At 40.1% G+C, this 25,103-nt stretch overlaps 1 protein-coding gene across 1 annotated transcript in view; it reads right to left on the bottom strand.

The window, feature by feature from the left end:
- ryr2b (ryanodine receptor 2b (cardiac)) overlaps positions 1 to 24,388 on the bottom strand; it is a gene marked incomplete at both ends in the record, with an annotated part of 59,393 nt that extends 35,005 nt beyond the window's left edge. The window contains 44 exons of the mRNA XM_079229485.1: positions 968 to 1,071; positions 1,382 to 1,514; positions 1,764 to 1,878; positions 2,036 to 2,312; positions 2,637 to 2,777; positions 2,906 to 3,017; positions 3,104 to 3,304; positions 3,446 to 4,075; positions 4,181 to 4,394; positions 4,586 to 4,812; positions 5,047 to 5,133; positions 5,356 to 5,515; positions 5,778 to 5,938; positions 6,278 to 6,392; positions 6,748 to 6,880; positions 7,176 to 7,398; positions 7,564 to 7,772; positions 7,969 to 8,143; positions 8,842 to 9,050; positions 9,333 to 9,480; positions 9,733 to 9,892; positions 10,113 to 10,196; positions 10,322 to 10,425; positions 10,594 to 10,698; positions 10,781 to 11,000; positions 11,276 to 11,468; positions 12,635 to 12,876; positions 15,275 to 15,408; positions 15,666 to 15,784; positions 16,026 to 16,121; positions 16,407 to 16,536; positions 16,622 to 16,805; positions 17,822 to 17,943; positions 18,077 to 18,241; positions 18,387 to 18,543; positions 18,913 to 18,987; positions 19,073 to 19,169; positions 19,769 to 19,892; positions 20,134 to 20,246; positions 20,388 to 20,466; positions 20,612 to 20,686; positions 21,655 to 21,759; positions 22,348 to 22,467; positions 24,341 to 24,388. Coding sequence (XP_079085611.1) covers positions 968 to 1,071; positions 1,382 to 1,514; positions 1,764 to 1,878; positions 2,036 to 2,312; positions 2,637 to 2,777; positions 2,906 to 3,017; positions 3,104 to 3,304; positions 3,446 to 4,075; positions 4,181 to 4,394; positions 4,586 to 4,812; positions 5,047 to 5,133; positions 5,356 to 5,515; positions 5,778 to 5,938; positions 6,278 to 6,392; positions 6,748 to 6,880; positions 7,176 to 7,398; positions 7,564 to 7,772; positions 7,969 to 8,143; positions 8,842 to 9,050; positions 9,333 to 9,480; positions 9,733 to 9,892; positions 10,113 to 10,196; positions 10,322 to 10,425; positions 10,594 to 10,698; positions 10,781 to 11,000; positions 11,276 to 11,468; positions 12,635 to 12,876; positions 15,275 to 15,408; positions 15,666 to 15,784; positions 16,026 to 16,121; positions 16,407 to 16,536; positions 16,622 to 16,805; positions 17,822 to 17,943; positions 18,077 to 18,241; positions 18,387 to 18,543; positions 18,913 to 18,987; positions 19,073 to 19,169; positions 19,769 to 19,892; positions 20,134 to 20,246; positions 20,388 to 20,466; positions 20,612 to 20,686; positions 21,655 to 21,759; positions 22,348 to 22,467; positions 24,341 to 24,388 — 6,825 coding nt within the window. The remainder of the gene's footprint in view (positions 1 to 967; positions 1,072 to 1,381; positions 1,515 to 1,763; positions 1,879 to 2,035; positions 2,313 to 2,636; positions 2,778 to 2,905; positions 3,018 to 3,103; positions 3,305 to 3,445; positions 4,076 to 4,180; positions 4,395 to 4,585; positions 4,813 to 5,046; positions 5,134 to 5,355; positions 5,516 to 5,777; positions 5,939 to 6,277; positions 6,393 to 6,747; positions 6,881 to 7,175; positions 7,399 to 7,563; positions 7,773 to 7,968; positions 8,144 to 8,841; positions 9,051 to 9,332; positions 9,481 to 9,732; positions 9,893 to 10,112; positions 10,197 to 10,321; positions 10,426 to 10,593; positions 10,699 to 10,780; positions 11,001 to 11,275; positions 11,469 to 12,634; positions 12,877 to 15,274; positions 15,409 to 15,665; positions 15,785 to 16,025; positions 16,122 to 16,406; positions 16,537 to 16,621; positions 16,806 to 17,821; positions 17,944 to 18,076; positions 18,242 to 18,386; positions 18,544 to 18,912; positions 18,988 to 19,072; positions 19,170 to 19,768; positions 19,893 to 20,133; positions 20,247 to 20,387; positions 20,467 to 20,611; positions 20,687 to 21,654; positions 21,760 to 22,347; positions 22,468 to 24,340) is intronic.
- Positions 24,389 to 25,103: the final 715 nt, after the last annotated feature.

Below are 25,103 nucleotides of genomic sequence, written 5' to 3'. Positions count from 1 at the left end.
GATGTTCCAGGTGAGGTTACTGGAGATGTGTGCTGCACAAACCATACATATATAAATAAAGTTCACTGTGTGGTGACCCACATACGGACTGTGAGAGACATTCACCTAAGGGCTACTGTGCCTTTAAGAGCTGGTGGGGTTTCCGGGGTCTGGGTTGGTTTTGTTGGTTTGGTTTCCGGGAAGCGTGGGGTTTTGCGCTGCCGCTATAGTACTGCACAAGTATTGTACATTTTATGTGGAGCTTGAGTAAACTATCTCGACTGCAACTACGCCTACTGTCTCACTGTTTCCCAACTCTACAACTGCATGTTTTTCACGCACAAACACTATATGAAAACTTAAATTGTACTTGGTGTTGTATGTACTTTATTAGAATATATAATTGACACTGGAGACTATTGATGCTCTGTTGTGCAATTATTTAACGCTGTTTGATGTTATTCTTTTTACAGCCGATGATGATAATTCCACTGTAAGGTGCAGACAGCGCTGATGAAATAATTAGTGGAATTTGATTTGAAATGTGAGTAAGTACTTTTAGAATTGAAAGGTGCTTATTGAATAGTTATGGCTGATTACGACAAGCACACATATCACAAATGTGATTGCTAATGTTAAAAGTGGATCTAGAAGTAATGTGATTATAATTAAATGAAATGTATTAAAAATATCTCACATTTCATTTTGACAGTGGTTACAATTCACCACCTCACCATCTGCGTTGCCAGTTTCCCCCGTCTCCATAACGTGGATACACATGCGTCAGAGTTTCCGTACTGGTGCGAACATTCTCCAGTCAAGTTGTTTTTTATTGATCACAACTTGTGCATGGATAGCAACCTACGCCTCTTTCAGGGCCCATTTTGTTTATTTGCAAAGATCATAAATGTGACCCCAGAGTATTTATAGACATAATGGAGACTATTAACATCAACTCTGTAGAGGAAGGCAGCAAATATGAACTCACCGTCTCCAGGTTAGGTTCCCTCAGCGCTAAGGCCAGTTCATTGTTGTCCATAACAGAGGCTGCTGCCACATCCAGAGGAGTGGCTCCACGCATGGATGGTGACGCTAAGGGACGAAGTCATTAAACAATCTCAACACGCCCACTCATAAACTATAAATAATATCAGGATATTGCGGCCTACACCTTCACACGGTTAATTTCTTAAGTGCAAAATAATGTCCTGGCATATAGTAAGAGGGTCAAAAACAATACTGCATCGGTGTACACTTCAACACAACAGTCCTGCAATACATCTTTACTCAGTAAACTTACTGAAAGTTTCAATGTTGCATGTTTAAAAATGGAATGCCATCCTTGCAACACCACAACAAACTATGGCCTCAGAAAATACCAGAATGAAAAAATAAGATTTACCTAGACCAACGCTGCTGTTTTCCAGCAGATAACTGAGATGGTCAAACAGGGCTCCCTGATTATGACGGCTGATGCGGCAAAAATAACACAGGAATCGACAACAGCTGGCCACCATCTTTGGAAAGGTAATCTCCTAACAAGGAAAAATCAATGCATGGGTATAAAGAAAAGCGAGATGTGAAGAGGTTATGGCACAACTGGCTGCCCTGCAGGGAGTATTGTTCAAATAATGATGCAGCTACAACACAGTATACCCTTTACCTTTAGTACAAGACCTATAGAATACAGATACTGTTTGAGTAAGCAACTAATGAAAAGACTTGCTTCTTTGTTACACACATTTTGTCCATATCATCACTATGAATGTAAATGTGTCCCTCACCTTTGATTCCCCTTCTCCAAGAACATTAACCATCACCTCCATCACGGTCTCATGTATCCCCAATGCCCTCATTAGGTTAGGGTGCTGGTAGAATACTTTATTATTCATGATGTCTCTAAAACAGTGAAAGAAAAATGAAGGAAAAAAATGAAATACTTTTTACACACAACAAAGTATATTATTATTCTTATATGTTAGGAATGAATCAATACAAATATCAATATTGGTGTCAAATGAAGTAAGCCCACGTCCCATTAGAAATGTCCCCCTACCCTAGTCTTCTGATCATCAGCCTCTCCTCTTCTTTTCCCATGCGGACGCTGAGGAGGGAGCGGATTTGGCTCAGGGAGGAGAGAAGAGCCATGGTGTCCTCTACCGATGCCTGGCTGATCGTATAGGCTCTGCAGAGGTATCCTTCCATTTGGCCCCCAAGGCCCTGATACTGGCGGTGCAGCAGTGAGAACACAGCCCTAACCAGTTCAGGGTCCTCCATCTCAGTCTCCTGAGCCCAACGCACCATCGTCTCAGAGATCAGCGTTTTGAGGGACTCTGAAGAAATAGCAGGTGAAAAGTAGTAATAAAAATAGAAGAGTGGAGACCGAATATGTATTTTATGTTACATTTTAGGTGGTTGTCGAACACAAAGTTCAGTTGGCTGTATTGAACACAGCATCTTTGATGGGAGTTTAATACTTGATGTTCACATTGATTTGAACCCATCTCATCTTCTCTTACAATTTAGCTATGTTTCTACATATTTGGTATTGATAATGAACCAAAAAAGGCTGCACAATCTCATGTGCATGGAATTAAATAGGCCAAAATGTACGAAGTAAGACAAAGAAGGGGCTTTGACAACATCAATGCACTTACTGGTGCTCTGCGGTCTACTCCCTTCCACTTGTATTGGGGTCTTCATCAGTCCAATGACTCTCGCTACTAGACTGAGAAGTCGGTCCTTAAGAGACGTCTCTGCATCCTCTTCGTCCTCTGTGTCACTGTCCAACTCAATGCCTGCATAACAGCCAATGAGATGAGATTTACTAAGTGGCAATCTTGGTAAGTGGCTTTTAGTAGATATTTCATAGTGCCCTGGCTCAATGAAGATTGATGAATAAGTCAAATATAAACAGTGTTCCAACCACAGTGTGTGCTGAGAAGGTGATGGAAGTCGTGGAGGAGCTGTTGGACTTCCACTGGACACGGACAGTTTTCCTGCTGCTCATCCTCTCTGAAGCGCAGCAGCATGTTGATCTAAAGACGGGGCACAGATGACAGATATGGTCTAAGTAGAGCAATGTTTAATGTTTTTTTTTTAAGCATATATCAGCAAATTCCACCTGCTCCTGTGGAGGTGAGCGGAACTCCTTGGTCTTGCGGGCAGTGAGAGCGGCAGACATGTTGAGTGCTTGCATGACCTGGTTGTAGCGAAAGCTTTGGTTCTCCTGCAGCTGACCCACAAAGTTGTCCGAAAACGCAACCACAGCTTCTACCCTGTGGCGCACCTGGCAATCACACAGGTAGGACAGCAGATGGCAGAGCTGGAGAAAGAAATGCATTAAATCTTCCTTTACGATTCATTTTACGTAGTATATAGGAATATAAAAACATAGCGTCTGAAGCTAATCCAAAATGACATAAAAAGGAAGGAGAAGAAAGACAAATGTGAAAGGTTTGTTCACCTCAAGTTTGACAGCTTCAGGAAGCTTCATTTGAAGAAGTCCTTGTTTCAGGGGGTAATCTTCTTTTTTGTTGCCCCCTTTGCTTTCTTTTTCATCATCACTAGCTCCTTCCTCCTCCTCTTCCTTCTCAATGGTTCCGGTATCTATGGAGAAGACTCCCGGCTCTATCAGTCTCAGAACTTTCCCCAGGTCCTCATCCCCAAACACCCCCATCACCAGTAGGGTGTAGAACAATCTAATTAGGGGAACCAGCAGAAGCTCAATGCTGCCTCCTACAGGATCCCTCACACCCTGACCCACAGCCCATACTCCAGCAGTCAGCATCTCCACAGTCAGGTTCTTCAACAAGTCCAGAGGGATTTCTGGGCTGTCTGTGCAGGCTATATCCCCTGTCCCATCTCCTTCCATCCCAACACTCCTGACAAAACAAGGAGATGAGAAATGCATCTGTGGTTTCAGGGATGTGCTGAGCCTAGTGCTGGAAATGCCCTCTGGAGGTGGACCATTCTCCCCATTAACACCATTAGCAGGGCTGGGATATAGGGTGATTTCTCTGGTCTGGTCAGTCATAGGCACAATATATTCGTGGTTCATCATGTGACATGCTGTGGTGTGGCTGCTGAGGTGAACCTAAAGAACAAGAATACGAAATGCATTCACTCTCCAAAGTTTCTTTATCGTTTAATTTATGAATGAATTACCTAAAGAAAAACATGAAGTACAACAAGCAGTTACCTGAGTAAGGAGCTGATAAAATGCAGAGCGAAGGAGGCCAGGGAGGTGGGGATTCTGAATAGCATGAAGGATCTGTGATTGGTCCACGTGACTGCAGAGGGCGTGGCAAACTCTGGTGTTTCCAAGGGCGCATAAAGAGCAGTAGAGAAGGAGAGTGTGGTGGTGAAAGGTCAAGAGGTCATCAAGTTCCGACAGCTCCAAAATGTTAACAGACCTTGAAGGATGGAATCAAAAGGTAATGACAATTTTAGTGGTGTTGCTTGGTCAAGATCAAATTAAAGTTATAGGTGGTATCTGGTGCTCAGGCATGCTGGATGATCAATACAAACAACACATGCATCACTTCCTGTGCACTTAAAGTCTGCAAGCCCAATTCCAAAAACACATTTATTTCCACTATTTTACCTGTTTTCATCAGGAATCTGAAGGGTCATGACTTGTAGGGGCTCATGGCATTGGACTCTCCAGCCGTGGCGCTCATCTGGTCGATCCACCACCACCTTTAACGCACAGTCTGGTACTCTGATCCATGAAACCGGGTTGAGACGCTGGACCTGAAGCCTTGGAAGACACTGAGGGGTTGCATTTCTTCTTTGGCTGCGAAGCAAACCTGCTGACAGTGGCATCACATTCTGGTTCGAGAGGAAGAGAGAAACAGGAAAAGATGTAACAGACTACTAAACATTATTAGAGAATCAAACTGATTGAAACACTGATTGAAAGCAAAGCTGCAACCTAATTAACCTGATTGATTGAATTACTGATCCAGTCTTTCAACAATTCGCCCAAATTTCTTAATTATGTTGCCCTTTTCAACACGTCTTTCTATTGTGTTTGACAAGATAACAAATAGAGAGTTATTTTACCTTCATGCTCCCCATCTCAAACTGAAACATGTTGCTCGTAGTGGGCTTGACAAAAACAGCTGGAAACATCTTTGTACCGGCTTCAACCTGATAAGATAGAACAATACTACCTCAGTTAAATAATGCAATGCTCCAAGTCAAACATTGCTCACTATAATTACTTTTTCTCAATTGTAACAGACAAAGCTCAAAGTAAGGTTTTATGTGTATTTCATTTAACTAGAATGCATTTAATGTAACACAAATACTGAATAGAGAATAAGAGACTAATAAGTATAAACAAATCAAATAGATTCCTTTAGGACCTACTTGGTAGAAGGTGGTCATCTCCACGCCACTGGAGGTGAAGGTGAGCAGCCCAGTGGCTGTGTCAATTAAACATCCAATTTCCAAACCCGTACTTCTGCGACTCTGCGACAGGCCTGTTGCCTCTCCAGCACACACCATGTAACAGTTACACCGCTTCACACTGTGCAAAATGATAGGAGTGCATTTAATTGGCAGTTTGCCGCTAATTTGTCATAAAAACTCAAAATCCTGAGAGTTGATAGCATTGAAGTCATAATAAGTGTTCCAGTAATACAGTAAATATAATTTCAGTTTATAATTATGGTGGGAAAAGCATTATCATGACATCATCATCTCTGATGGCAATAAGTATTGAATTGAATACAAATCTTGACAAAGTCAACGATACTGACAATATAACAACGCTCTTGCTGTTTACTAACCTCTCCTGGACTTTTCCACTGTCGTCTCCAAGGGTGACAGTTACAGTGAGGACGCTGTCAGGGTCAAAGGTCATGTCGTGTTGATGGAAGTCAGAGGTCACCCAGCCTGCCCACACATTAAACGGCTCCTGGCCTGGAAAAACCCTCACCGAGTAGTGATACTGAAACAAAAAGGGCAGCTGGTGTCATTGTTTGGTTTTTCCATTTTGCATAATAATACTCTTTTTATTGTGGCTGATAATTACATCGACCAACCAGGAGCTGACAATGCATGTGCATAAGCCCTGCAGTGCAATTTGTTTCATTTTAGTGCACCATGCGGCAGGGGTGTCCAAATACATTTAGTCTGTTCTATCATTATCTATCCACATTATTCCAAATCATTATTCATTATTCAGAAATAAACGTAGATGATATTTGGTTTTCTTATTAGCGTTGTATTTGTATGTTGTGTGATTCTCCGGTTATAATGAGATTTGATAAGAAAATGAAAGCCTTACTCTGGAGCTCTGGAGAAGGTGATCATAGTTATCCTTGTCGACGACGACATCTTCTAGAAGCCGCGCAGATGAGTTGTTGCTGATTAGCTCTGGTTTTGTCCTCTTGAGCATGAACCTTTTTAGAAAAGAAACTCATATTCATTTATACCCAGCACAAATAATTTTGCAGATTAATTGTGACTGTGGTGAGACGGAGAGCCTGTCTGCTCTCTTTGTTTCCTTTAACAATCTTCATTTCCCGTTTTGTCATTTCATTTGGGAAAACTTCAGTCATAACTATGCTTTTGTCATTTTAATCACCTAGCAGACAAATATGGCATACAATACAAAACATTTTAATATAACTGGTACATTATTATTCTAATTTAAGTAACACTATTGACTAAAATATTCATGTTTACTTTTCCATTTTCTAAAGTTTCTAAAATAGCATCACATATTATCCCAGTTTTAGTTTCTCTCCAACCTACCGTTGTTTCAATCTTGATGTTTTGTCGTGACTATGATCCTTATGGTTGAGCTCATCTCTTGAGCCAGCAAAGTTGTGGGCTGACTTCATCAGCACTTCAAAGTCAGAGTCCACCTCCTCCTGCTCTTTCCTTCCTAAAAGGACAATGGGAATTAATTACAGCAGGACCCTGGGGAGCTTAAACAGAACAACACATCAAGGTCATAATGGTAGAATATCTCACACTAATTATTTCCCTCCGTTTTCATCGCTTAATAGCTGTAGCTATGACCCTATGACATTACCCCTGATGCAGCATGTAAAACTTGCGTACACGTAAGTTTTACATGCTGCATCAGGGGTAATGTCATTGGTTTATTGAGCTCATAGTGAACCAAACAAGTCCTTATTGAAGTGGTCTCAAGTTCTGTGTGGCTGACTTGAACACACTGTTTATGATATGATATGATATAATCGCATCTGAACCTGGCGAGAGAGAGCTGGAGGCAACAGGAAGCACGCCCCCCGCAGGGCTAGTGAGGATGGCTTCACACTCGATGGACATGCTGAGCCGGTAAAAGCCCATCTCACTGCCTCCACCGTGGTGTGCAAACAACCGCTGAGAAACCCTCAGACTGGATAAGGAATCCTTTGAGCCACTGACTCTGGTGACCTTGAAGAAGATTTGAAGAAGACTTTCAGGATCAGTGTTGTCAATTAACCGGTGCCATAAGCAACCCTGGGTCCCAGAGAGCCACTGCACCATATACGTCATACTTGAGAAGACATATAAGATCAGCTGCTAGGTAATAGAAAGCCTGTGGACTGGTAAACTAACCTGTAGGTTTTGATCATCTGGCAATATGGAGGTAAACTGAGGCTGTTTCCAACTCATCCACAGGGCTGGGTCTCTGGCCATGTTGACAGCAAAGGGTTCATAGCCCTCCTGCTGGCCGCACACAGTGAAGTACTGCAGAGAGCTCACTTGGTGGCCCAGGTTCAGCCTTCCCACCTGGTTCACCCCAACACTGACTACAGGCAACAGGCCTGTGCAATAAGAGTAGACAAGAAAAAAAAAACTTAAATAAATATCTTTCTGTCTTTAGTTTGTATTTTTCTCAAGAAAGGGATTGTATTGCCACATTAAAAATAACTATGCCTAATCTTTCAATTAAATTAACAGTAACTAAGTCTATCAAATATACTGTATAAAGTTAGAAACAAATGTAAAACTCTTCCAGACCGTCTCCAATATCAAAGTCCTTGGCAGCCAGCTCTGATCCTCTGTCATTAAACAGCACCTCTCCATTAAGCGTGACAGTCATAGTGCGTTCAGCCACGTCCACCAAGCAGCCCGCCACATCGCCTCTCTGCCACCGCCGACCCAGGGGCTCAACGCCCTGATGGTACCACTGAGCCTGAAAGCAAAAGGAAGAAAATGAGTTAGAAAGAACAAGAATTACTGCCTCAAGGTTATCTGTCAAAAATGTCATCACTTCATCATTTTATCCTATTTGACATTAGTGAGAAAGTGTCATAATGAGCACATTAATTATTGAGTTATGGCCAAAAAGCTGTTTTGTGAGATCACAGTATCCTGCGGGCATCCAATTCTAATCAGTTGATCCTTAAATCCAATTCCTGTCAGGCGTTTATGAGATGTTGCATGTACGTGTATCGAACAGACAACCAGAAAACGTGATGCCTGATAATCCAGCAGACACTCTTCAATCAGGGTTTGACCTCTTAATTACAGCCATGTTTTTGGTCAAGCAACAAGTTAAATTCAGATGATAGTTCCTGGAAGTTGAAGTTAGCTATTCTGTTCCACTTTCTAATACTTATATTAAATTCATCTCATTAGATGGATGTATTACAGACCAGCTTAAGGAAACAGTTCTGTCTCCGTCTGCTCTACTAAACATCCTCTGACATCATTGATGATGCCACAGCCAAATTACAGAAGTGTTTAAACAGATTTTGACTTTTTATAATATTTGTATTAGATTATAATGATGTATATTGTGAGAGTAAAGAGATTGGATGTGTTGTTTTTTTTTAACAAAAATGCTTGTCATGTGGTCATATTGAGAACTATCAAAGTTTAATTTCTCACCTCAAATCCATCGAAGACGTATGCCTGGTCATCTGAGCCGAGCTCTTTATCTGGGGTGCAGCCTGGTCGGGCCCAGCCCACTCGCATATTCCCAGCTGTCACTATTTCAAGTTCAAAGTACCACTTCCCCCGGGTCACAGAGTATGATTTATCTGGTCGAAACACTCTGCACTTCTCAGCAGAGAAAAGACATGTGTTTGATAATGTGGCTGTGAACCCAAGAAACAGAGAAAAAAAAACATGGTTATCGTCTTAAATAATAACTGATTTGCATACAATTCCCATTAAATACAGCGCATCTTTGTCATACAACGTTGAGAGATTTTGCAGTATTGTGAGTATTCTGTAAAATGGTGAAACTAACTTTCATTTAGTTGATAACAAACAGAGCCTAATCTTAATTGAACTTATCTCCTTACGGTTACAGCAAACAAAAGTGAAATGGACCGAGCTTTAACGGATAAGATCGATGACAGGGCTTTGAAACGTACTGCGTTCCTGGTTGAGGGGCTCCAAGCTGTAACCATAGGCCAGCATAGTGCAGACAGCCTCTCTGACGCTCTTCCTGCCCACTCTCCTCCTCCTTTCATCAAGGAGGTTGTAGGGCACGAGATACGGGCTACGCTTCACTTTCACGTCCTAAAAGTACAGATGCAAAGAGCAAAAATGGGAAACTACATTTTGTTTCAGTATCAGCGTGTGCTGTTACTATGTGCATCACTATGTTGTGACTGGGAGGCCATGTGCAGGGAATATTATTTTCGTATACTATACAAACAAGAAGTCTCCTTTTGAGTAAGGTTACCAGACATGATTAAGACTGAAAACAAGCTGAATTGCATTTGGGCAACAAGTTGTTCAAATGAAATGTTGACCAATGCAGTAATAAACCTGTTGGGCTCCGTAGGTCCATCCATGCTTGATGCGCTCTCTGGCCCATACATTGTGATCATTCTCTGCCAACAAGTTTACCACTTCCTTGTGGGCTGGGCTCAGAAAAACCTGGCTCGAGTCTACTGGGGCCGGTCTATAGCCACTGGGCTGCTCATACCTGTGAAGGGGAGTTTTGAAAATTGAACATGGGTGTGTCAAGATCGGAAACTATTTCCAAAGAATATTGTTACATTTGTGGTTATGATGTAGTTGATGGTTTACAGTATTCATGAATGAGATCATCAGAAATGGAGCTACATTATGCAAACTCAATAAAAAATTGTTCATCCACCCCCAAATGTTTCATATGTGCAAAATGCACTTAAACCTGCACATACTTGTTGGCTAGTCTCATGTATTTGACGCTCTCCTCAGCGTGGTCGTCAGTCAAACCAATGTGGAAACCAAGGGCAATGAGAGTCCTCCAGTAGAAAAACAAACAAAGACATTCACTAACCATGAAGACGAGCCTCGAAGGCATGTACAGTTTAAAAAGTTTCAAAGCTTTGTGTATCGCATGATGCAGATCATTTAGTAGACGGCTCACCTGAGGGTGTCCTGAGTCATTTGAAGGTTTTGGTTCTTCTCCTGCTCCGACAGCTTGGAGAACTCCACCAGACACGGATCATGCTTCTTAACTTCATCTCTCCCCTATTTGACAAAAGTTAATATTTTTTAAGCCGCATATGAAACCAAAGAGAGCTGGACAAGTTTCAATAGTCGAGGTTTCGATGTTACTATTCTCTTACATCCTATGTGACAAGGGGATTTCTTGTATGTAATGTAGTTAAATTATTGATGTTTTTTCTATTTTCTTACAGGTCCATGTGTCCACCCAAGATCAGCCTTATCCATTGCCCAGAGTTCATGGATATTCTCAGCCATTTTTTCTCTGATATCCTCAAGTTGTGGGGGCAATACCACCTATGGAGAGTAATATTAGTACAGTAAGAGTAACTAAACTACATGTATATGGTATCGTTCAACATAATTCACATTGTTTTACCTTGCTGATGTCTACTGGTGTGGGAGTAAAGGTCAATGGAGTTACAGGTACTAAGGGGCCAATGAGCTCTTGTGTCCCCTCTCCACGATCCAAGATGTATTTCTGACATGGCTCCAACTTCAGCTTGACTCTCGGGAGCAGAGCGTCAGAGCACGAAGCAAAACCTGGTGGGGGAAGGTAGCGAAACTCTCCATGCTGTCCCCCAAACAGAAAACGAACCCTGAATTCCAGAAAAATGACAAGGAAGACATTTACTGCATGTATTGCGGTCCTCACAGAGACAACAGGGTGAATTCAGACAAAAATGCATAATGATAATAATGTGTTTTCTCTACTTTTGAGATATCTTTCAAATGTATCATTACTAACTTACTATGGAAAAGAGGCTGCTCACTGAAAACACATTTCAAATAGTATCGAATACAGAAGGTTGAGTCAAAATGAACTTTTGAGCCGTGTAAGCAAGTTAAACCAAAACATATCTCTACTACTGACTTGACTCCTGCAGAGAAGCTGACCACGGGATAAAGAAGTCCGTTTGCACTGAAGTTCTCCAACATGCCCTGCACAGGCAGGCCGTTTACTCGGAAGGAGATGCAGGTAGCACTGATGTCAAGACAGCAGCTGACCACATCGTCATCTTTCAGCAGGTGGGGGAAGGGAGAGCTCACCCTGCGGCCCACGCAGCCTGAGATTAAGGAGACACAGCCTTTAATTAATGTCATCCATGTTCCGATTTATTCATGATGCAAGTTGGTTGTTGCGTTCTCCTCAACTAAAAATGTCACATAATTTAAGTGCAGCAACACATTTTTAAGAAAATGTCTTTGTTGGTCCTTTTTATTAGGCGTAATAAATCCCTGTCCTTTATGTCCTTTATGGCACTACATTAAATGCACTAAGATTAATTTGAAACATCTCCAGACACCGTTTGTATCCAAAAGTACCTTTGCTAACAAGGTTACAGGATTTAAATCAAAACCTGATGTACTGTCACTTCTTATTTTTTGTTTTTTTCCTTTAAATATTTCCTGTGGAAGTGATATCATACCCTAAATTATATATGAGAAAACTTTGCCCAACCAAGGAGTGGCCCGCTAACAAAATATCTTTAACTAGCTAAACATATTAGGTTCCAGCATTCCAAATGATTATTTTAGCACCTTATAACTACCGCGTTGATAACTCAAACCAGTATGTTATGGGACAAGTTAAGCTAGATGTTTGTGAGCTAATGTAGCTATGAATTAGTAAGATATTGTAGTTAGCTAAAGCATTGTTCCCTATTATCTTATTTTCTCATTGCCCAGCTCCTATGTTGCTCTGTTGTCTGCCTTCTCTTCAGCCTTCAGCATGCTGTGTGGGGCGCCGTTGCTTGTTAAGGGTCTTCTCATCCAATCACATTTCACCTCTGTTTCTCTATGCAATCGAGAGCTGGTTAAACTATATGGAGAGGCCTGCTAGCATTATGAAACGTGTGTTTGGCCACAGGGCCCGCGTGATCATTAACATGGGCTGTGATTGGTCACAAGGAACTCCTCTGGGACCGCCAAAATCATAACAACACCATGAATGAATACGGCCAGTTGAACAATATCTCTAGTAATGTCAGTCCTCCATTCCATTCTGACTGTTGGCTCAATGAATAGCATGCCTGTCTCTCAATCTGTGCGCCGGTTAGACAGCAGGCCTACGTCCAAAACCACGGCCCACCACTGAGTGTTTTCATTCCTCCTGCTGATGTCTCAAGTCTTACTGCCTGAATTCTACATTTGTGGGTTTGCAGCTTACCAAAAAATGTGTTCTGGGTTGTTTGCTCTGTTGGTAGTGGATCCTGTTTGATCTCATCCTCACCTGACCAGAGGTGAAGCCCATCAAAGCCGTACGAGTAGAGATCGTCTCCCACTCCGTTGCCCCCGTAGCCTTCCCCTCCTGTGGGCCTGGGCTGGTAGCCCTCAGAGCTTGCCCAGCCAACACGCAGGTGGGTGGGCTCAGATGTGAGGAAGGAGTCGACATGATCTACAACAAGCTCATAGTACCACCTCCGATGCTGGGCTGATTCTTCGCCCAGAGCCAAAAAGATGTTTGGTCTCATGCTGCGGTGTGCAGAGAATACCGAAGATAAACAAGAGGGGGAAAAAAGACAGACAATAGTGCTGCATTTCTTTGGATAACATTCCATTCTATATTGTTTGATTACGTTGTGTTTTTAGTACAATATTAATTTCAAAAACATAAATAGGTCTCTAAAAGTATACAGCAATATGATTATAACTACTACATGAAAAAATGAAAAGTTGAGAAGAGCAGGAGAAATCACAGAGAATTAAATGCAGTGTATGAAAGTCTTGGGACAAATGTATTTTCACCTGAAATATTCAGGTGCTGAGTTGGAAAGATAGGATAAGTATGTAAGACTGGAGTGAGAGAAACAACACAGATTTTATTTTATTTTACACAATGTATTAAATTAAGTTATTCATTAGTTTAATCTCTGCTAGATGCTTGTTTTATGTTTTTATTTACCATACTACCCTGTGTAGGTCCACACACTGCATTTTCCCTATGCATTTGGCATGTGGTACTCTCTGCAGTCTCTTCAGAACATAACTCAAATCTCAAAGGCATTGTGAAGATATGCATTAATGAACAAATACAGAACCAAGCTCTTGAAGAGGTTCTCCTTTTGCCCACCCAATATCAACACTGAAACAGAATTACCTGAGTCAATTTAGAAGCTAAGTATGAAAAACAATAAGATGAGGTATGTGTAAGAGCAAATCACCAATATGTTTCTTGAATTCAATCTGGCCAACACAGTGTCTTGAGAAAAAGAAACGCCAGTTTATATCGTGACACTAACCTTGCCCTTGACAAAATTATCATGACAGTGAAGGCATGAGGAACGAGACGGAGGGAATTGAAAGAATGGGGGAAGGACAAGGAGATAAATGTGTGACTCGGATAAGATGCTATAAGAGATTGGATAGAAATGGATCATTCGAATGGAAAAAGAAAAGAAGAATAGGAAAAGGGGCATCTGGAAGAACTGACTTAATGTGGTGGACAAGGAAGAGAAGATGGAAAAGAGAAAAGGAATTAACGAAATGAAGGAAAGCAGGTGAACTAATGAGACATTTAGGTTAGTTGAACAAGGAGTAAAAGTGATAGAATGAGAAATGGCTTGAGGAGGACGGGAGAGCAGGGGAATTGACTGAGCAGGTGTAAAGAATATGAAACAAAATAAGCTATAGGGCCTGAGGAACAAAATGGGCTGCTTGATAAAAGAAGGCAGCTGCTACGAAAGAAAGGGCAGATGGAGTAAAAAAAAACAACTAAAAAACAAGCTCAAAGGAAACAGGAAATGGAAACTGCCTCCAAGATCAGACTGGCATACTCGGCCAAAATTTTCAGAGATGAAATATGATAAGGTTAAAAAAAAAAAAAAAGCAAATGAAGAGACTTGACAGAAGGACACAAATAATTCTTCAATTAACTCAAGTCTGTTGGAGAAGACATGAGTGCTGCACTGCCGAGAAATCTCAAGTATTTATTGTCTCAAGGATGTGGACATAATTATAGATATACCTTCACCCACAGACCTGAGCTCTATACCTCTAACGCAAAGCATCTCTGTCTGCATGGATGTGGGTATGTCCTTTGAATGTCTTAATCTTTGCTTATGAAATAGCCACGTTGTTATTTTTGGATGATGAATAATCCTTTAATCCATTGTCACATATTACCATCACTGCGACGACTCGACTGTGTCAAATCAGTCACCTTCGATTTAATTGTTGACTTTTCAAGGTCACCCCTACTAATGTACCGACCAAAGTCTTCTTCACTTCCCTGGAGTCAACGAGCGGTTTGTGACATCGCTGCTTTCCGATTTCAATAACTTTTGTGTAACTTTTGTCTGTAGGATTTTTGAGTATAGTAAAAGGCAGACAAACACCAACTAAAAAGCTCATTGACTGCTTTTCACTTTTGATGCTGGCTATTCTGAACTCTTCTTTACTTCCCTTGAGTCAGCGAGCTGAAAGCCTACAATTACAGCTCCAAAGCACTCTGCCGTTGCAAATCATAATGGGTATGTTTTTTGCAACTTACAACATTGCTGCCGGCAAAGGCAAAATACGAGCACTGATTAAAGCCCTGCTCTACTTCATAACCGTGGAGTTTATGTCAAAGCACTGTGTTTCTGAGCACAGAGAGGATCTGGATTTGACCGACTGTATTTTACCAGTGTTTCTGAGTAGCCACCTCTTGGTTGTGTGACGCTACTATGTCATGACAGGTTCAGGAGCCAGCAATGAACAGTTCTTGAGAAAGCTGCGAGCAGCAATAGCACAGGCCAAACATTCAGCCCGTTCCAAACGTGCATGATTTGCAATGGCACTGCACAAGTTAGAGACAAATATAAATATCTATCTTTGAACTAATTCAAAGATAAAACAGTAACTAGTACAATAAAGCAATATCAAATCGTACCTTGTGGCCTGATTAGCCAGACGTGTTTGAAGCAGCAAGTCTCTGCCTGGCATCAGGTTGTCACAGATGAGGTTCTGATTGGATCGCACAGCGACACCATGACACACACACAGGGAGCACAGCACCTCCAGCACCTGGAACACAACCTGTCAGCACTTCATCCAGCAGAAGCTTGACTAACATGTGAAAATGATCCCACACATGATCAAAATCTGCCATAACAGTGGTAATGAAACGGGACGAAAACCAGCCTCCTGACTACTTCTGGCACATTTACAGTAATGGGTATTAATATGCACTGTCCGTGAGAAATAAATGAGAAAAAAAAGTGTTTCCATTATTGGTAAAGCATGATATATACTTCTCATGAAAACATCCCCCCAAGCATTACCTTGTGGTTGCATCCATGCTTGTCTAGAAAAGAGATGATAGAGAGAATGTGTCCTTCTTTGATGACGTTGAGTGCTTCAGGACTTTCCACTAAGACACAGTGTAGAACCTCCAAGACTCCTGTATATGGATTACCATAGGAAAGAAACCCTATATTTGCTGTCAATATCATACCCAATGTTAGAAACTATGTACAGCAGATAACAATGTATACCTGGAATTTCACTTCATAATATCACTGATGTCATAACAACTCAAACTAAATTGTACCAAAAAAATAACATCAACATTATTTTTATTTTTGTAACTTTTGCAAATTAAAATTAGGATCGTTAATGACATGTACAAAAGTTCGACCAACCACAGGAGGCCTCCAGACGGTCTAGCCTGCTAATCAACCAGTCGAGGGAAGCTGAGAAATGTTTACAGCTCAGACGGTTTCCCCGGATCAGAGCAGCTGAAGGAGAAAAAGAAAGATTTTATTTGAAGATCAAATGTTCAGGATTCACAAGACTTGGCACCAACACACAGGACAACCAATGAATGTCATGCAAAAGGGCAGAATTTAAACCATGTTTTGGCAATTTATGGATTATTTACAAGATAGGTATTCTCAGTAAAATGCATTTGAATGGGTTATTGACAGGACAAAAGTGCATCTGTTTGGTATCTGTATCAGTAGATGAAAATGAAAATGTGGTATTGAGCCATCTGTACTGAGAAGATGTGTGTTAATTCTCACCCAGTAGCTCATAGAAATTGTTGAGGATGTGCACCCACTCTTCTCCTCTGTCACTCTGAGCGCCAAAATGAGTGCCACTACTATATTGGTGTAGACGGTCAATACAATCTAGGACCAAATCTATCACACCCTGGGAAGAAAAGAGGGTAAACTTATTGAACAATGACAAATATATCACATGTAGGGTCAGTTTAATAATTCAAACATAGATTTACCTCTTCTTGAAACATGTTCTGCCGATTCTTTAGTGCTGTCATGATGTTCTGTTTAGCTTCGTGGCCAAGCCCCTCCAACGGAGGCTGGAGATAGTTTATTAGATCCTGCAGACTGCATGTCACTATCTCCATTGGCAGGCTGACAGATGTGAGGTTTCCTTGTTTTCTAAAACTATCCAGTTTCCTGAAGATGGATACAAATAGATAGAGCACTTTTATACTCCAAGCAGGACTTTTAATGTGTTTAAAGATACTGTGAGGAGAGTCGCAAGTTAACCAAAACCTGCCACTTTCGTCCAAGGTTTCTACAATAGCTTTGAAGAAACTGCAGGTTAAGTCTAATCTAAAGGTTAAGTGTAATCTATATATGTATTATATTTCTGGCCTAAACAGACACTACCAGACTTTCAAATCGTTTTGCTATCTTTAAAAATGTATTTTGATTTTAAGTTGGCCGGTATGACTGACGCTGGGAATTGTCTATGATATTAATCATAGCCGCTAAGGATAGAGTGTATCATATATAAATTGTTGGGTCTTTAAAAAGAGAAACCCGAAAGCACGAGTATCTGAGGCGCAAGTTATTTCACCTCTGAGCTTTCTCTCAGTAATTATACCATACCAGCTTTTTAAAAGCAAGGTAGTTTTCCCATGGTATTTGAAAATGTCCTTTAAGTATTGATATCAAACTTTATATCAAAAGAAATGTCTTTAAAGTTTCTCAAAAACAGACAAAGTATGTGGTGGTGTAACTAGGTGTGTGTGTGTGTGTGTGTGTGTGTGTGTGTGTGTGTGTGGGTGTGGGTGTGGGTGTGTGTGTGTGTGTGTGTGTGTGTGTGTGTGTGTGTGTGTGTGCATCTGACGTGGAAATCAATGGCGCATCTGGATTTTTAAAGCCTTTGAAGCCCGCCCAATATTTGAGAGTCACAACACATTTGCTTTTTAAATGTGACATTTTACATTTTTCAGTTTCTGAATTACTTCAAACCTAGTTTGGCATTTCTGTACTGCAATCTCCTATTACAGATCAGCCGACATATACACTAAAACCAATATGTCTGCAATAAGCTAATTTGGCTGATTCATCGGCGTAGTACTAACACAGACAGCTAAATGACGGGGAACAACAACCTTCACTGATTCATGGATACCACACTGAATAGAGACATTGTTACACAAACTGAGGCTGCCATCCAGTACCTGATAAAGCGAGTGAAGAGGAGAGTAGCACTCCGGATGAGTCTGGCCGTGTGAGATTCTTCCCTCTGACAACGAGACAGCGTCAGCCCATCGTCCATATGACCCTCACTGTGCAAAATGGCCTGGAAACACATCATTTGCAATCAGTAGCTATTGAGTCTTTCACTATATTTAAGTGCAATTTAGTACATTTTCACATGCAACATTCTTATAAGAAAGCCAACACATAAACTTTAATCTAATCTAAAAGTGTACCTTTCGCTGAGCCCATCCCATGTGTGTGGATTGAGCATCAATAGCTTGGTAGGTGAGCCAGAGCCCAGACTCAACATGCTGAACATAACAGATGGAGTCTCCATATTTGATCTCTGGGATCCCCATGCCATCAATATGAGTCTTCGTGCCAGTGTCGAGCTTCTCCTGTGGGCGAAAATCCTTTGTTGAATGTTTCCCAAACAGTGTTTTTCAAATATTACATTTAAAGTCTTCTGTAGATTCTTTTGTAATAAGGATCGATAAATGCAGCCTTAAAAAACATCAGGATATTTTTCACATGACTCCTGACCTTTGATGATCGAAAGCAGAAGGAGGTTGTGTTGACATCAGCCTTGTGTCGGTCGACCAGATGCAGGCCTTTCTCCTCTGTAAGTCCCAGGTACCTCCCAGTAGTCACATGGCAGAGGCGGAAAGGCTGCCCCCAGCATGCATGTCTGCCACTCCAACTGAGGAATATCAAGAGCATTGTGCTTTTAGTTGGTTTTGTTTTCCTTTGAAGGAAACTGAACAGTCCACAACATTTCATTTTTGGCTTTGTTGTTGAAATGGCTGGGGAGCAAGCAGGTTGCATGCAACCCTAACTCCATTCTGGGCAAGTGATATCAGATATGGTTCCAGCCTTTGTGGGCAAAAACAATTGAAACCAGCAGCAGTGTGTGCAACATAACAGTGACAACAAACAACTACTGTGCGCATGAGTGCATTATTTTCTTATAGATAATATAATTACTGCCTTATTATTTATTTCTTTATTATAGTTTTCCAATATTACTCTAAACTGAAAGTGGGCGGATCATCACGTCACTTATACTTACACAACTCTCAGAATCTCCAACCTCCAGAGAGAGCGGGCGTGGCTGGAAACTGATCCAGTCTCATAATGCATTATCCTAAATTAAGAAAAAACAACATGACGACAGATGTAAATGGCGTTTTGTGCTCTGACACGACAGAAGACTGGTCCTTTTAACTGACCTTTGCAGTTCCTCTCCCTGCTCTGTGGACGGAATAGTCAGACATGAGTCACTATGGCTGTGGAGAAGCCGCAATGTGTCGTCCCCCTTCAGGTATCCTACAATTAACAGACAAAATATACAGTAAAAGAGACATTGTGGTAGTACTGTATAATAACTACACAGTATTTAGCATTAGTTAAGCATGAGTAAACACTTAATTCATCATTTATAAAGCATTGTTCCAACATGAACACTCATTAGTATGCAATTCATAAACACAGTAATAATTGTTTTATTCTTGATTAATAAGCTTGACTATTATGCGTTTCATGATTGGGTTTTCATACTTTATAAATGATGAATTCCCCATTTGTAAGTTAAGTATTAGGGACTTATTGATGATTAATAAGATAATTTATAAAATGTTAGTAAATGATAAAAAAAATTAACTAAATGGCATTTATCCATGCATTTATTTATACATGTAATGATTTAGATATGCAGTAATGGTTTGGGACTATGTTAACATGTGCTTTATAAACGTGTTTTAATACTGCAATTCATGATTAATCACATCATTACATGTGGCTGCAATACTTCTTGGACCAATCACTTTTCTTTGACACAGCTATCCGAATTATATCTTTTTTCAGAAATTGAGAGTTTGTTTTTCCAATATGCTTAAAGACCAACACAAAAAATGAAAGAAACTTGCCTTGAGCAACCCCACCTCCAGAGCAAATGGGAGCAACACTCCAGAGAGTCTGCTGGAAGGCTGCATTAACAATTAGGCTTTCACTCAAGCTTTTATTGTCCAATGCTGTGCCAAAAGACAGATGCTGGGAAGAAACAAAAATGGGCTGATCAAGAATGAATACAACTTCTGATTGTTCGGCTATAATAACTGTTATCAAAATCAATTATGCTCATTTCATCAGAGGCAGAGGAAACACAGATTGCCCACTATTAAGAATGCAACGAATCACAAAACTCAGGGTTCTGATTGTATCATGGTTTTATTCACACATGAGATTAATAGATCATCTAACCGTAAAAGATGTTACTTCTATACTGATTTACCAGATATCTTTCTGAGGAAACATTGACCAGTATGAGGTCATCTCCAACACGCACTTTCTCCCCTTCTGACCTCTGTCTGGACGCTGGGTGGACAGTCCACCAACAGGCCTCACCTGAGCCACATACAGAATACATACCAAGGAAGGTTTTTGCTGTTCCATATGATACATAGTGTGATTAAAACAATTATAATCAAGTATCTTGAATAAAGAATAAAAACTATGAGTATGTTGACTTATTTAAACACTAAATACCTGCTTTATCCTCTTGCAAACCGACATCAAAAGCCAGCTTGTCTGTTGAAGCGTGAGATGAGGACAAGCAGCTGAGATACTGGGTGTGAAATAAACAATAGATATGTGATTGTACATCTCAATGAACATATGAACAAATATTTTTTGAAAAAGTTAATAAAACTGTTGGCAAAGCAAGACTCACCCCTTGTGATTTATTTGAGTATCATATCAAGATGACTCACCATGCCACTGTATGAGTGTAGGAACAGCACTGCCTGGCCATAGAGAAGGGTGCGATGGCTTCCTCCGGCTTCCACCTGTAACTCATATTAACAATATTGAGCTCAAGAGTATGAGAAAACAAAACAGTATAGTGTGGAAAGTGAATACACTGAAAAAGAAATATATTGAAACAGAAATATATGAATATAAAAATGTGTTTGCTTGTTACTTTGTCAACACCATACAAATAGCATAAAAGTAGAACAGACATTTTCTTGTTTTCATTTATCATTTGATGAGTACAAAAACAGGCAATTATATACATCAGTGCCGTCATATAGTCACGGTACTTAAATGCTGCTCTGGTTAAAGAAAATGAGCCAAACTAAATTGTCTCTCATGCTTTGACAAGAGTGCGTCGTTACGTTTTACTAATTTACTCTGGCTTTCTATGCTTTGAAACGTTCCTACTTGTTTTAGTCGTTACTGCAAAACATCGCCTAAGTGAGTCCGCAACTTGCCACAAGTCTGTTTAGGTTATACGGGAAGAGTACACACAAAAATGGCCTCCGCTCTGACCATCCAGCTACGTTGATTTGAATGGGAATGTCCCTCCTAATCCTATATTGTATTTCTCTGGTCAACAGCAGCTGTTGATTTGCAATGGCTTCATCTGTCTCTTGTGATACAAGATTGAGTTAATCTTGTTGTTCCAGACGATTTAAAAATCAAATCAATTCAGTTCACAGAATAGCACAATTTAGTCCAACAACATTTATTTTACTTCCAATTGAAAGCAAGGCTGAAATGAGGTTTGTTTAACCGAGCAACTTTTTGTGGCGGTGTTGTTTTGACAGTGTTTTGAAAGGGGCTGTGGCATCTTGAAATTCCAATTAATTACTTGTGGCAATTAAATCCAATTCATGGCATAAATTATAGTATGAGTAACATTGATAAATGGCAAATAATATCTGCTTTAGAAGTGTTGAGATGCATTGGGAGAATAGAAAAGAAGCGGAAATAATGGAAGAGAAATAAAAAGAAGGGAAGAGAAGACTCTCACCTCTGCAGTCAGGTGCTCACTATGGGCCAGCATCTCCTGCAGGGCTCGAACAGAGAGACACTGGGACATGACGAAGCTACACACTGACAAGTCTGGAGGCACATTCTGGTAGAAATTAAAGGCAGTAGAGCATGTGTCATTGAGGGGAGCTTCATATCTGTCTACCCCATCAACCGGCCAACAGTGCAGTTAGCAGTGATAAAGACCACAGCAAATTGTGAATGGGGCAAACCGTGGATAATAGAGGCAACATCTGGCACACGAAATAAGACAAATACATTCATTAAAAAAAGATGCTAAATAAATAAGTTAGAAAAGTGATTAGTTACTCATGAGAGGAGAAATTGTAGTGGGAAACTATTAAAAAAAACATTTAGGAACTTAACAATAACACTGTTCAGACTCAATTAGCAGACATTCATTACAACTTAATGTAGAAAGACAAAGCTTCAACACAAGCTTTTATGTTGTTAAAGGTGTCAAATGTTTTAGTTTGAATGTTTGATTATATTGTTCTTAAACAGATGACTTAGTATTTCTGTACACATCACATATGCTAAACGCTTTAGGGACATATTTGCATAATTCTACATCTCTCTTTCAGTAGTAAACAATTCAAGAGAGATGACGATATTTGACAAACAGACTGCTCTGGCAGCGAGGAAAGACACTCATTGATGTAGAGCTCCTTACCTTGCAGTTAGAAGTGGGCTCAAGCCTGCAGAGTCTGCTGCCAAATCCCTCAGCTGCAAGACAGAGCTTCACATGCTCTTCCTGGGAGGTGAAGGTACTCTGCAAAACCACCTCATCTCCCTTAGAAAAACCCACACAGAGAGATGCCATCATTAAGCACAAACTCTCAAGTGCACAAGAGTTATACATTACCACACATTTAAAAAGTGTGTTTAGGAAATGAGTGCAAATTAAGATTTTACTGATTTGTTTGTGAAGGCCAGATCTATTATAGACCATCATGGAAAAACATCTGAGCACTCAGCTCTACCTCTAAAACACAATTATTTCGGGGAGTTCACAGTGTCTTTGTATTGTGACCCAACATACCCATTAATGCTATGAATAATCCTTTATGAATCCTAAATTATAGAAACCATGAACAAACAAATGAAAATTGACGGTACATATAAAAAGATTAATTGTGCCCCGAAGAGTAGAGCCTTGCTTATACATCAGCAAAACATGGCCTAGCCTGACTGTAGATGCTTGTACAGTAGATCTCCCTCACCTAAGATGTATCTCATCTTATCGAAATGCCAAATGGCCTACGTCAAAGGAATAAGGCTTTTCACATCTATTTAAAGAGCTCCAGAGAAGGACAACAGACGACTGGTCTACAAAGTCCAGCAAGATCTACTACCAACACCCCTCTATAAAGATACTGCAGTCTGGCTGGCCCGGGTTCGCCCTTCTTTCCACTCTTCATATCAGCAGCACTCTGCTATCAGTCAAACACACTGCCCAATGCCGGGGCACTGTGGGGCATTCAGATGGCTCGAGGACTCTTCAAGGTACATTTGGCAAATGAAAATGCACTGTGCTGCAAGACTTAATCCAAATGTCAAAAGACCTGGCAATTGAAAAAAACATGTTTATTTGACTGCAAAAAGTCTTGAATATTCCAATCCGTATATTTCAGTGTGATATATTAAATAGGAGGCAGAACACCTACACTCACATAAAACATTGACCTACAAAAGAAAATATAGTCTTTAAAAAATGCCATTAATTTAACCGCTTTATTTCCTGTCATCTACTAACTAACGTGAGCGTTGGCTTCTAGCCTTGATTGAACAATTTTCACCAGAATCTAATATAATAATGTATGACAGATATATTGTGCAATTTCATATTGTGGATTGATCTTGCAAAAATGACTCAACATCTCAATCTGTGTATCATTACTGGGTTCAGTAGCCATCTGCATTACTGCCTGCATCACCAGACACTCTCCCTGTGACATGCCCTTATCAGAGTTTAAAGATAACAAGCTGTGAGGGCACAACTCACAACTGGGGAGCAATGATAACATCTTGCAGTGAGGAGGGAAAAGAGCCATTTGTGGTCTTCCCTTAATGTCAGTGATTAAACTAAACTGATGAAGATAGCAAAAATGCTACGAGAAGTGCGTTAAAGTAGAGGACACTTATGCATAAAATGTTTTTGTATTTACTTTAACCTGCATACATTATATGTTAGACATAAATGCAAAATCTCAATGAAACAAGGAATACTTCATTTTGATGGTTCACTAAAGTTAGCTGTGTTTATCTATTATTACAATACCTCACTAAAAATAGACAATATTCAAAATTTGGGTGATACAATAATAAAATAAGACATCCTAGAGCTACTCGGGTATCTGTTAATCTTTTAATAAGTAGTTAGACAGTTAACTTAAGTCTGTAATACAAAGATGTAACTTAGCTGAACTTTAATGAGCAGCTAACATCACTTTTATATACTGAGAGAATAATGTTACACTTTAAGGATACCGCCCTAGACAAATAAAACGTTAACGGTTTTCAAATCTAAAAAAGATATGACATTAAATCCCTGGCAAAGTTACTTTGTGACACCCCTGGAGCTAAAGCCAGCCAACACATCCCTTCTGGCTTGACCAAATATGTTAATATTACATTGAAGCTAGTTTGACAAATGGGTGACTCACCGTTCGTAGAAACTGGAATTCGTCATCGGGCTCTCCAGTGTCGGCCATTATGAGACTCAAACTGGCCACATTACACACACTTGAGGAACATTGTTGGCACTGAGGGCGACAGAAGAGGACTGAGGAACAGGGGCCACAAGGTGTACAGCCGTTGATGTGAGGGAGGAGTCTGCTGTTTGAATCCGGGACCCTCTGACTGCTATTTTGGCGGCAGACTTTTATGTCAAGTGATGTGAGGGGTGTAAATGGGCAAAGTGTGGGTTTGGGATGAAACCCTCACAAATTTATATTTTGTATTGAAAATGTAAATTTTCTAAGTAACTATTGTAATAGTGGTTAAAAGTATTCTGCTCTTGCTTCTACACGTTAGTTTAGCAGATAGCTAACAGCAGATCCATGAAATAAATTTGATTTTGTAAAACTGTGGGAAAATAACACTACAACCTTACGACCTTACAATCTCACCATATACATATACATGAATATAAAGCTATAATTTAGCATAAAGCCATTATGCCAGAAAAGTAAATAACTATTAACATGAGACTCGCCTGACCAGTTAGCATCTAAGCTCATTTTAACATTGATGTTAATGGTTACATGCTAATAATGATTAGTATATATTGCTACAACACAAAGGTTATAATAAAACAGTAAAGATATATATATATATATATATATATATATATATATATATATATATATATATATATATATATATATATATATATATATATATATATATATATATATATATATAAAT

This window comes from Taurulus bubalis, assembly GCF_910589615.1.
Source record: "Taurulus bubalis genome assembly, chromosome: 14".
NCBI classification, from domain to species: domain Eukaryota; kingdom Metazoa; phylum Chordata; class Actinopteri; order Perciformes; family Cottidae; genus Taurulus; species Taurulus bubalis.
This window is presented reverse-complemented; position numbering and strand designations above follow the sequence as displayed.